Consider the following 13,166-nt stretch of genomic DNA (forward strand, 5'->3'; position numbering starts at 1 on the left):
GGGCTGACTGGCCAGCACCATGGCGCCTGGTGGCCGGGGCCGTCACAGCCTCGGGCCTTCACGGGACACGGGTTGTGAGTCAAGTGAGGAAAAGGACAAGCGTTCAAAACAGAACCACCGGACAAAATGTCAAAAGTTTCTCAAGTCAGATTTCAAACACGTCCTCCCCCACGACGACAAAAACATGCGTCCAAAACGCGCTGGAAAAGCTCCCTTGCGAGGCCGGTCTCTGTAGGAACTTACTCGTCAGAGAACGTCCGCTCGGTGTCGGGCTCGCTCTGTGCGCTCTCGGCCCGTTGCACACAGGCAAGCGAGCCGGCCACGTCCGCACGGGACGAGGAGAAAGGCTGCCCCACACCCGGGAACCGGGGCCCCTGAGCAGAGCCCCTGGACCGAACGGTCTGACTGTGTGCGCCCGGACCCCCCGCCCCCCGCCCATTCCGCTCACCTTGGCCCACCAGCTGGAGAGCACAAAGTAGGTGTTCACGTTCTCCTCTCCAAACTGCTCGGCCACGTAGAGCCCCAGCGACCCGTACTTGTCGTAGATGTTTCTTTTTGTGGCGTCCGTCAGGATGGCGTGGGCGTTGTTGATCTCCTTGAACTTGTCTGCCGCCTCCGGGTTATCGGGGTTCTTGTCAGGGTGGTATTTCAAGGCAAGTTTTCTGCAAATCGAAACCATTTCTTTGTCCCTTATTTCACACACACCCATCACAGGGCCCCGTGGAGGACACATTCATGCATCACCGCGGCACTTTCCGCCTCTCCAGAGTACCAGACTATCAGATCCGGAGAAATCTCTGCAAACTGCCCGGCCCTGGCCCTGGCCCTGACCCTGACCCGGCCTCAGAGAAGAGGGTCCTGGGGTGAGGCTAACCCTGAGGGAGTGGCCGCAGGCACAGCCTGCGAGGGGGGTGGGGGAGGGAGGGCTCTTCCAACAGCTCCAAGGCAAACCCACTGCCGACCTCTAGTGTCCCAGCAGGCTAACTGCTCAGGTGCCCCACGAAGTGACTGCACGCGAGGGGAGCACAACATGGGCCTGCTTTCCGTGCTCACGAATCACACGCGTGAGGAACACAAGAGACAACTAGCTGAGGGTGCAGACTCGTGGGGGGTTTGCCTCCTATGGCCTACTCCGTGCAGCTGTGTGTAAGTTCCACTGGGACCGCTACAGGGAGGGGACTACCGTCACCGCGCGGAGAAGAGCAAATCATTGAGCATTCTAAAGCCCCGGCTACGGAGCAGGCTCAGACCTGCTTCCCTCTGGACCTGGCTGCTCCAGGGCAGACCGTCTGTATCACCCACAAAGTGTTACTTTGTTGTTGCCGAGAAAATATCAGTTGAGAGCTGTAGGCTACAACGTGTGGTGGAACCATCGCCAGCTTGACACGGGGTCAGCTCAGCCAGGGACAAACACTGGTTTCGGTAAATGCAAGTCAAACCCCACGAGGTACGAGGTCCTCCCCGCGTGTGGCCTCTCACCGATAGGACTTTTTAATGTCATCTGAGGTTGCATTCTTGTCCAGCCCCAGAACATGGTAGAGTGATTCCCCAGAGGTAGAGAGTGAGCGCTGTCTCTGGTCTGCCATGGTAGGCTAATCTATAAGAAAAATGCAAAGAAAACATCAAAAAGTATAGAGATTCCAAGCACAGCGCTGACACGCTTTATTCCAGATGACTGTTCTAGGCAAAACATCATAACACTGCTAGTGGGGGCCAGGAGGTCCACAGACACAACACATCCAACTATGACATAAAGGGGTGTGAGGAGTGGGGCCAGAGGCAAAGTTAAAGTTGGTGATTGTGCCTGTGAAGGTGAGAACACGGCCACACCACAGAGACTGTGCAGGATTACATGTGTTTATTGTAATCTCCAGAGCAACCTCTAAATAAAGAAATGCAAAGTATAGCTATAAAGGCTAAAAGAAAAAGGGAAATGGGGCAGCTGGGTGGCTCAGTCAGTTAAGCGTCCGATTTCAGCTCAGGTCATGATCTTGCACTTTGTGGTTCGAGCCCCGCGATGGGCTCTGTGCTGACAGCTCGGAGCCGCTCTGGAGCCTGCTTCGGATTCTGTGTCTCCTCCTCTCTCTGCCCCTCCCCTGCTCATGCTCTGTCTCTCTCTCTCAATAATAAATAAACGTTAAAAAAAAAAAAAAGAAAGAAAGAAAAAGGGAAATGAACTCTTTAGACTAAGAACTCCAATAAGAAGAAGAGACTGTCTCGAGGCGCCTGGGTGGCTCAGTCGCTTAAATGTCCAACTTTGGCTCAGGTCATGATCTCATGGTTCACGGGTTCAAGCCCCATGAGCTGTCAGCACAGAGCCTGGAGTCTGCTTCGGATTCTGTCTCCCTTTCTGCCCCTTCCCTACTCACACTCTGTCTGTCTCTCTCAGAAATGAATACACATTTAAAAAAATTAAAAAAAAAAAAAAAAAGATTGTCTCAATCCCTATCAGAATAACACCAGCATTCTTCACAAACCTAGAACAAACAATCCTAAAATTTGTATGGAACCTGAAAAGTCCCTGAACAGCCAAAGCAATCCTGAAAAAGAAAACCAAAGATGGAGGCATCACAATCCCAGACTTGAAGATGTGTTACAAAGCTGTAATCAACAACACGGTATGGTAGTGGCATAAAAACAGACATTCAGATCAATGGAACAGAATAGAGAACCCAGAAATGGACCCACAAACATGTGGCCAACTCATCTTTGACAAAGCAGGAAAGAATATCCAATGGAATAAAGACAGTCTCTTCAGCAAGTGGTGCTGGGAAAACTGGACAGCGACATGCAGAAGAATGAACCTGGACCACTTTCTTACACGAGACACAAAAATAAACTCAAAGTGGATGAAGGACCTAAATGTAAGACAGGAAGCCATCAAAACCCTAGAGGAGAAAGGAGGCAAAAACCTCTTTGACCTTGGCCGCAGCAACTTCTTACTCAACACGTCTCCGGAGGCAAGGGAAACAAAAGCAAAAATGAACTACTGGGACCTCATCAAGATAAAAAGCTTCTGCACAGCAAAGGAAACAATCAGCAAAACTAAATGGCAACCGACAGAATGGGAGAAGATTTTTGCAAACGACATATCAGATAAAGGGTTAGTATCCAAAACCTATAAAGAACGTATCAAACTCAACACCCAAAACACAAATAATCCAGTGAAGAAATGGGCAAAAGACATGAATAGACACTTCTCCAAAGAAGACATCCAGATGGCCGACACATGAAAAAATGCTCAACATCACTCATCATCCAGGAAATACAAATCAAAACCACACTGAGATACCCCCTCACACTGGTCAGAATGGTTAACATTAACAACTCAGACAACAACAGATGTTGGCGAGGATGTAGATAAAGAGGAACCCTCTTGCACTGCTGGTGGGAATGCAAACTGATGCAGCCATTCTGGAAAACAGTGTGTAGGTTCCTCAAAAAATTAAAAACAGAACTACCCTACGACCCAGCAACTGCACTACTAGATATTTAAGGGATACAGCTATGCTGTTTTGAAGGGGCACAAGCACCCCAGTGTTTATAGCAGCACTATCGACAATAGCCAAAGTATGGAAATAGCCTAAATGTCCATTGACTGATGAATGGATAAAGAAAACGTGGTATATACATACAGTGGGATATTACTCAGAGATCAAAAAGAATGAAATCTTGCCGTTTGCAACAACGTGGATGGAACTAGAGTATATTATGCTAATAAGCAAAATTAGAGAAGACAAATATCATATGACTTTACTCAAGTGGAATTTGGAATTTAAGAAACACAACAGATGAACACAAGGGAAGGAAAAATAACATAAAAACAGGAGGGGGAGAAAAATAAGAGACTCTTAAATATGGAGAATAAACTGAGGGATGCTGGAGGGGGTTGTGGGTGGGGGGATGGGCTAAATGGGCAAGGGGCATTAGGGAGGACACTTGTTGGGATGAGCACTGGGTGTTATATGTAAGTGATGAATCACTAAATTCTACTCCTGAAATCATTATTACACCATATGCTACTAACTTGGAAGTAAATTTAAAAAAAAAAAATAAATAAATAAATAAATAAAAAAAAGGGAGAGACTGTCAGAATGGATAAAACACAATGGGACTCTTGGGTGGCTCAGTCAGTTAAGCATCTGACTTCAGCTCAGGTCATGATCTCATAGTTCATGAGACTGAGCCCCACGTCAGGCTCTGTGCTGACAGTGTGGAGTCTGCTTGGGATTCTCTCTCCCTCTCCCCAACTTGCATGCACACGTCTTCTCTCTCAAAATAAATGAATGTTAAAAACAACAGAGTGTCAAAATACATCAAACAAGTACTGACAGAATTAAAAGGAGAAAGAGACAACCCACTGCTATAAAAATCTCAGCACCCCTCTCTCAGACACAGACAGAACAAACAACAACAACAAAGTAAAAACAGATGACCTGAAGAACACTACTGACCACCATCACCTAAATGACACTTATGTGACCCTCAACATCTATAAACACACAGAAAAGAAAAAAAAATCACCAATATACCACATGCTGGGCTCTAAAACAAATTTCAATACATTTAAATCATGCAAAGTGTGCTCCCCGAGCTTAGCAGAATTAAGTTAGAAACTCAACACTAAGACCTCTGAGAAAACCTCAAGTATTTAACATCACCCAACACACTTCTAAACTAACATGCAGCTCAAAGAAATCATAATAACAGAACATATTTTGAACTAAATAATAAAATGTAACATGTGAGCCAAAACCTAAGATTCAGGCTTGTAACGCTGGAAGCAAGCAGAGCAGACCCAAGGGAAATGGAAGGAAGGAAATATTAAAGAGCAGAAACCAACAGAATAAAAAACAGGTAAGTGATAGAAAAATTTAGCAAAGATGAAAGTTGGCTCTTTGAAAACAATAAAATTAATAAACAACTGGCCAGACAAAAAAAAAAACAACAGAAATCAGTAACATGAGGAAGGAAAAAAAGAGGGGTCATCACTACAGACCCTACAGGCACAAAAAAGATGATAAGATTATAGACAACTTTATGCCAATAATTAGATGAAACGGACAAGTACCTTGAAAAATACAATTTACTAAAATTAACACAGGATGAAACAGAAAAATCTGAGTAGTCCTAAAAACATTAACAAAATTGAATCGGTAATAGAAAATCTTCCCACAAACAAAATTCCAGGCCCTGATGATTTTTCTAACAAATATTCAAGGAAGAAATGACATTAATCTTAGATAAACTTTTTCAAAAACAGAGGAAGAGGGATCTGCTCTTTACGTGTCTTAACCAGCATGACCTCACAGACATTACCAAAAAATCCCTCATAAACACAGATGCAAAAATCCTTAACAGAGTATTAGCAAATAGAATCTAATCAAGTAGAAATTATCCCAAGAATGCAAGCCTGATTTAACTTTCCAAAGAAACCAATGTAATCTACTACATTATAGAATAAATGAGACAAACCACATGATCATCCCAAGAGATTCAATCAAAGCATATGGCAAAGTTCAATACCAATTTATGATTTTAAAAATTCTCAGGAGATATTGGGAATAGAAGGAAACTTCCTCAGTCTGATAAAGGACATCTGACCAAAAGCCTACAGCTGATATGCTTAGGAGTGGGTTTCCCCTTAAGACCAGAATGTGACAAGGACGCCTGCTCTCACCAATTCTATTCAACATTGTCATAGGACCCTGAACACTCCAACAGGAAAAAAAGAAAAAGACCTAAAACTGTCCCTATTCACAGATGACTTGGTTGTTTATATAGAAAATCCTAAGGAATCCACAAAAAACAAACAAAACAAACAGAAAACCAACCAACCAACCAACAACTGAGAAGTGAAGTTAGCAAGATCACAGGATACTAATATGATATTTAAAACAACCATACTTTTGAGAGCAGTAAGCAATTGGAAAATATTATTACGTTCAAGTTTCATTTACAACAGCATCCAAAACGCTAAATTTTTTTAGGAGTCAGATTTAACAGAAGACATACAGGACCCTTATGTTGAAAATCACACATTGCCTAGAGAAACCAAAGATTTTAAAAAATACAGATTTATAACGTTCATGCATCAGAAGAGTCAATACTGTTAAGATGCCAATGCTCTCCAAATTGATCTACAGATACAATACAATCTTAACTCTAATCCTAGCAGGCTCATTTGATAGAAATTGAGAAACCTATTTAAAAATTTGTATGGAAAAGCAAAGGGCATAGATTAGCCACAGCAACACTGACATACAGATGGTCAACAGCACATGAAAAGATGTTCGTCGCTGTCATTCAGAAATGCAAAATAAAATGAGATACTACTACATTTCTACTAGAACGGCTTGTATTAAAAAGATGAGCCGTATTGGGGCACCTGGGTGGCTCAGTCGGTTAGCGTCTTACTTCATCTCAGGTCCGTGATCTTACAGTTAGTTCGTGAGTTCGAGCCCCAGTCCCTCTGCTATCAGTGCAGACCCCGCTTGGGATCTTCTGTCCCCACCCCCTCTCTGCCTCTCCTCCACCTGCTCTCTCTCTCTCTCTCAAAAATAAACAAACATTTAAGGGGCTCCTGGGTGGCTCAGTCGGTTAAGCGTCTGACTTCGGCTCAGGTCATGATTTCACGGTTTGTGAGTTTGAACCCCCGGTCAGGCTCTGTGCTGACAGCTCAGAGCCTGGAGCCCGCTTCGGATTCTGTGTCTCCCTCTCTTTCTGCTCCTCCCCCATTCATGCTCTGTCTCTCTCTCTCTCTCTCTCTCTCCTTCAAAAATAAATTTAAAAAAATTAAAAAAAAATTTTTTTTAAATAAATAAGCATAAAAAAAAAAAAAAAAAAAAGATGATCCGTATCAAGTAAGTTGGCAAGGATGTGAAGTAACATGAACTCTGCTGAAGACGTAAAACGCCACAACCCCTTCAGAACCCTTCAGAAAACAGCTTGGTAGTGCCTTAAGAAGTCAAACACACACTTATCACACGACCCAGCCACTCCACTGCTGGGTACGGTCTTACACATGCAAGATGAAAACGCAGGTCTACACCAAGACTTACACACCAATGGTCACAGCGGCTTTATTCCTGACAGCCAACATCTCGAAACAACCCAATGTCCATCGATAGGTGAATGGATCAACAGAAAGGGGTCTGTCCGTAGAGTGGACTACTGCTCAGCACGAAGGGAATGGCCCACAACCACCCTTAAAGCATGCTGCTGAGTGAAAGGGGTGAGACCTAACAGACAACGTAGGAGTCCCTTATATGAAACCCTGGTAAACGCAAAGTACGTGAGGTTGCGTGAACACAGAGGCAGAGCGAGAGGTCGATTACAAGGACTCCAGGAAACACTGGAAAATTACCTGGCACACACTTGCCACAGGACCCAGCAGGTCTGCTCCTGGCTGATTTATGCAAAAGAAAAGGAAACACTGTTCACATAAAAACCTACACACAACATTCAGAGCAGTTTTACTCCTAACAGCCCCAAACCAGAATTAGTCCAGATGTCCTTCAACTGAATGGTTAAAAAACTGGGATGTGAATACACCACGTAATAAATACCACTTGGCAAACGAAAACAAAATAACTGCCGTGAGAAGCTGGATGAGCCTCCCAGGAATGCCACTGAACACACAAAGCCGATCCCAAAAGGCTACACAGTGTATGACTGTACTTACAGAACATTTTTGAAGTGATACGACGTCAGAAATGGAAGGCAGATGGGCGGGTGCCAAGGGGTCAAGGATGGGAGGGGTGAGTACGAAGGCCAACGCAGGGATGGCCGGTGGCACTGAGACCTCCAGTATTTTGAGTCTAGCGGTGCAAACACAAACCTATGCAGGCGAAACCACTGAACAGAGGTCACCGTGCACACAAATGAGTAAAAGTGAAGATGGGAAATCTGAGTGAGACTGGTAGATCGTATCAACATCAGTATCCTGGTGATGATCTAAAACTACAGCTTGGAGGGGCACCTGGGTGGCTCAGTTGGTTGAGTGTCCTTCGACTCGGGTCATGATCTCACAGTTTGTGGGTCCGAGCCCCATGTTGGAATCTGTGCTGACAGCTCAGAGCCCGGAGCCTGTTTCGGATTCTGTGTCTCCTCCTCTCTCTGTCCCTCCCCCACTTTCTCTCACAAAAGCAAATAAAACATTTAAAAATTAAAACAAAACAAAACACTCATATTTTGGCAAAATATCACCACTGGTAAAAACCAGGCAACGTGTTGGGGCGCCTGAGCGGCTCGGTCGGTCAAGTGTCCGACTGGCTCAGGTCATGATCTCGCGGTTCGTGGGTTCGAGTCCTGAGTCGGGCTGTGTGCTGACAGCTCAGAGCCTGGAGGCTGCTTCGGGGTCTGTGTCTTCCTCTCTCTCTGCCCCTCCCCCACTTGCGCTCTGTCTCTGTCTCTCAAAAATAAACGTTTAAAAAAATTAAAGAAAATATCTAACATTTAAAAAAAAAAAGGGGGGGGGAGCTTTCCAATCTCCCTACTCTGCCTCTGTGATAGGAGTAAGATGGGTCTAGGCAGCTCCCAGTGCCATCAAACACCTACAACCCTGGCCTGAGATCAACCATCTGAAAAATAAAGGGATGGACATAATTTTTAAACTCAATACTGATTTAATAATCTGTATGTGTGGGGCACCTGGGTGGCTCAGTCAAACCTCCGACTCTGGGTTGCAGCTCAGGTCACGATCTCATGGTTTCGTGAGTTCGAGCCCCACATCGGGCTCTGCACTGACAGTGTGGAGCCTGCCTGGGATTCTCTCTCTCCCTCTCTCTGCCCCTCCCCACTTGTGATGTCACTAAAAATAAGTAAACTTAAAATAAATAAATAAATAAACGTTCTCTCTCAAAAATAAACAAACATTAAAAAAATAATAAAGAATACATCAATGTAAGAGTCTGGGAAAAGTACTGCTCCTGCCTTCTACATGGAACTGTCTGGGGAGGACACACTTGAACAGAATGAGGAACCTGGGACAGGAGAGTGGGGTCATCTGGGCCTGTGGCGGGAGAAGTGACAGCAGGAGACACAAGACAGCTCCCACACCCCCCACCCTCCTGTGGGCACCTAATTACCACACCTAATGCAAAGGTTAACGCTCACAACAGACAGGAGGGGGGTGCAGGGGTGGACGGCCCCCATGTGCCAGGTTGGCATTTTTTGGCAATAAGGTATTTTAAAATTGAGGCTTGTACTTTTTTTTTTTTTTACACACATAAGGCTACTGCACACTCCCCAGCTGATGGTTTAACGTAAATGGAACGTTTATAGGCACTGGGAGACCAAAACATTCATTTGACTGGCTCTATTGTGATACTTGCTTTACTGCGGTTTATCTGGAACCAAGCCCTCCACAGGAGATATGCTCGTATGCCTACAACATCTAGAAGCAGTCAGCTACTTAATCTGATGGAAGACAGTACCCTGTGAAACTTTCACATTTTAAATTATGATTGAAAACTCAGTATTATTTAAAACTCAGTATGTATGCCAGATGTCACTAATATTACTGCACTGAATGTCAAAACTTCCTAGTCTCAGACAGAGCCGCCTTAAGAAAGATCAATAAAATAATCTAAAATTAATTTTCCTAATTTCAGTGGGTTGCCAGTAACTACATCCAAACTCCCCCCCCCCCAACCCATGAAGGCACGTGCATATACATGAGCAAGCAGGGGAAGGGCAGAGAGAGAGAATCCCAAGCAGGCTCTGCTCTGTCAACACTGGACTCAATCCCACAGCTTGTGACATCACGATCTGAGCTGAAATCAAGAGTCAGACACCCAACTGACTGAGCCACCCACGTGCCCCTAAAAACTAAGTTATTAAGCATCCTGAGTCATTTGTGACTGGCAGCTTTCTCCCTCATAATTGGAGTAGCACAAATCTGTAATATACAGCATCAGAATGTTAGCGGGACAACTATCTGAACACTCCTGACCCAATAATGTTATGATCAGGCAAGCTCTCCACAGACAGAGGCACAGACTAATGTTCACATGGACATGAGAACTTCTGGAACAAGAAGCTTCTAGAAAAAATGATCTGTTGAAAAACCCAGCCAGTGAAAACACAAACCAAAAGGCAGCAGTCAAAAATGGAAACCAGGGGTAACGGGTCTGTGGGCAGGTGCTGAACCCACGGAAATCCTAGAACAAGACTAAAGAGCACCGGGGGCTGTAGTAACAAATCTGATGGATACAAACATCGCAAACCTGCAAGGACACAGGCGACAAGTGGGGGGAGGGGGGTGCAGACAAGGGCGGGGTTTGCCTGCACTGAGGGATGCTAATTTCATCAGCACCACCTTGATTTTTCTATGTCAAATTCAAGGAAAAGTGCAACAATGCTTTTATGTAAAAGACATGCAAACATCTTTAGAAGGTAAGCATCTGATTGTTTTTGGGAAAAACTAGGAACCAGAGGTTAACGGACATTTTCTTGGCTGTGTAACATTCATCCATATCTTTTTTTTTTTTTTTTTAACACTTATTTATGTATTTTTTTTTTTTACATTTTTACTTTATTTATTTTTGAGAGAGAGAGAGAGAGAGAGAGAGCGCGCACAAGCGGGGGATGGGCAGAGAGAAAAGGAGACACAGAATCCGAAGCAGGCTCCAGGCTCTGAGCTGTCAGCACAGAGCCTGACGCGGGGCCCGAACTCACAAACCGTGAGATCATGACCTGAGCCGAAGTCAGACGCTCGACCGACTGAGCTACCCAGGCGCCCCTTCTTTATGTATTTTAAGAGAGCAAGCACAAGTGGGGGAGGGGCAGAGAGAGAATCCCAAGCAGGCTCCACACTGTCAACGCAGAGCCCAATGCGGGGCTCAATCCCACAAACTGTGAGATCATGACCTGAGCCAAAATCGAGTTGGGTGGACACTCAACCAACTGAGCTGCCCAGGTGCCCAACATTCATCCATTTCTATACCATGGCTTGATTTTTTTAAGTCATTATGCTCTTCTGTATTGTTTGAACTTTTACTACAGTTATAAAGTTATCACTTATAAAATCTACTAAGTTGTCCTTCTCAGAACATCAGCTGCTGCAAGACCTCTTCTAAAAGTGCATCCGGGGGCACCTGGGGGCTCAGTCAGTTGAGCGTCTGACTTTGGCTCAGGTCATGATCTCATAGCTTGTGAGTTCGAGCCCCGCGTCGGGCTCTGTGCTGACAGCTCAGGGCCTGGAGCCTGCTTCGGATTCCGTGTCCCCCCCCCTCTCTGCCCCACCCCTGCTTATGCTCTGTCTCTCTCTGTCTTTCAAAATGAATAAACATGGGGTGCCTGGGTGGCTCAGTCGGTTGAGCATCCGACTTCGGCTCAGGTCATGATCTCACAGCTCATGAGTTCGAGTCCCGTGTTGGGCTCTGTGTTGACAGTTCAGGGCCTGGAGCCTGCTTCGGATTCTGTGTCTCCCTCTCTCTCTGCCCCTTCCCTGCTCACATTCTGTCTCTCTCTCTCACACAAATAAATACACATTACAAAATTTTTTTAAAGCGCTTCCGGATACATGACTGCCCTTCCCAGAAGGTGCTTTTTTAATGAGTCGCCTCCAGGACAGCTTTACTTAGCATGTTCGGTGTGCTGGGCTGTCAGGGGTACTGAGAAGCCCAGTCTACCCGGCCAGTGATGCCCCTGTAACCAGGGGTCTGGAGCTCATCCCCATGGGCTAAACTTCCCTCTTGCAACCAGGAAGTCTCCAACAAGCAGTACTGCAGAAAGAGAAAGCTGTTCTTTTGTGGGCAAGTCTGTCTGTTTTGGCCACAGCTGATGGAAGGCACCCAGACAAGGGGTCCAGTCACCCAGGGTCTAGCTGACCCCAGGAACCAGCAAACATCCTCACGTGGACCCCCTCCCGATACAATTTCAAGCCCCTGGCAGTTTTCTGGCATCACAAACGAGAGTTGGAAACTAACCTCCTTTATGTCATAATGGTATGGCCAGCAGCTCTGACCTAACGTAACTGTGTCGAAGCCAAGTGCCCGCATCGGCAAGGGGTGGGCTGGCTGCGGGACAGTCCGCACAGACCCTACCCTAGCTTTACTTTGGTGTTGGTCTTCCAAGGGTTACTCGCCTTGGAGCAGGCATCGGCCAGCTTTTTTTAAGGGCAGGATAGTAAACGTTTTGGTCTTGTGGGCCAGACAGTCTCCATCATTGGGTCCCCAGTTTTTAGCTCTGCCTTTGAAGCCGGAAAGCACACTGTGTGAAAGAATGGGCACAGGGGTGCTCCAATAAAACCTGATTTAATTACAGAAGCAGGTGCAAGCCCTGCCTTCGAAGTCACATAATGGGTCTCTTGTGACTTATTTAAGGGAAATTAGGTCCTGCAGATGGCCCCTTATGTTTATATACTGTGGACAAGTGTAGGTTTAGTTATGGTCACACTTTTTTCAGTCCTCAAAAGTAACCGTGCACAAATACAAAACAAAGATAGAGGTACAAACTTAGGTGACTTAAAGAAGAAATGTTTTGAGGGGCACCTGGGTGGCTCAGTCGGTTGAGTGCCCGACTTCGGCTCAGGTCATGATCTCACGGTGAGTTCGAGCCCCACGTCAGGCTCTGTGCTGACAGCTCAGAGCCTGGAGCCTGCTTCAGATTCTGTCTTCCTCTCTCTCTGCCCCTCCACTGCTCGTGCTCTCTCTCTGTCTCTCCCAAAAATAAATATTTTAAAAAAATGTTTAAAAGAAGGTGATGGACACCTGGGTGGCTCAGTCGGTTGAGCGTCCGACTTTGGCTTAGGTCATGATCTCACGGTCTGTGAGTTTGAGCCCCACGTCGGGCTCTGTGCTGACAGCTCAGCCTGGAGCCTGCTTTGGATCCTGTGTCTCTCTCTCTCTCTGCCCCTCCTCCGCTCATGCTCTGTCTCTGTCCCAGAAATAAATAAACATTAAAAAAAATAAATAAATAAATGTTTCGAATATGCATTTTCAATCAATATGGAAGAATTCAAAGAAGTTGGTTGCAACATAAAGCAACTGGAGGCCAGACAGCAGCAAGGGCACCCTCCTGTCCACATAAAAACGGCTGGAAAAGCCATGTGAGAGGCGAAGGCATTTTTAACAGAAACCATCCAAGAAAGATCAAAGCTGTCCCTTGTCCGTTCATTCTTCTTACTTCATTAATGATTTATTTACGGTTTTTCTCTGGCA

General features: G+C 45.6%; 1 protein-coding gene across 5 annotated transcripts in view; it reads right to left on the reverse strand.

The window, feature by feature from the left end:
• Window positions 1-13,166, reverse strand: part of DNAJC5 (DnaJ heat shock protein family (Hsp40) member C5) — a 44,638-nt gene that overhangs the window by 1,300 nt on the left and 30,172 nt on the right. For 4 of the 5 annotated variants that reach the window (XR_007462009.1, XM_049650452.1, XM_049650449.1 and 1 more), the window contains exons 2-3: window positions 1,480-1,597; window positions 449-662 (exon numbers count right to left, since the gene is read on the reverse strand). Coding sequence is in view for 4 of the 5 variants with exons in the window: in XM_049650452.1 (XP_049506409.1) it covers window positions 449-662; window positions 1,480-1,586 (321 nt within the window). In the remaining variant the exon portion in view is untranslated. Of the gene's footprint in view, window positions 1-448; window positions 663-1,479; window positions 1,598-7,366; window positions 7,409-13,166 lie in introns of all 5 variants that reach the window. The other variant, XM_049650450.1, reaches the window with a different exon arrangement.

Source organism: Panthera uncia, assembly GCF_023721935.1.
Source record: "Panthera uncia isolate 11264 chromosome A3 unlocalized genomic scaffold, Puncia_PCG_1.0 HiC_scaffold_11, whole genome shotgun sequence".
NCBI lineage: Eukaryota > Metazoa > Chordata > Mammalia > Carnivora > Felidae > Panthera > Panthera uncia.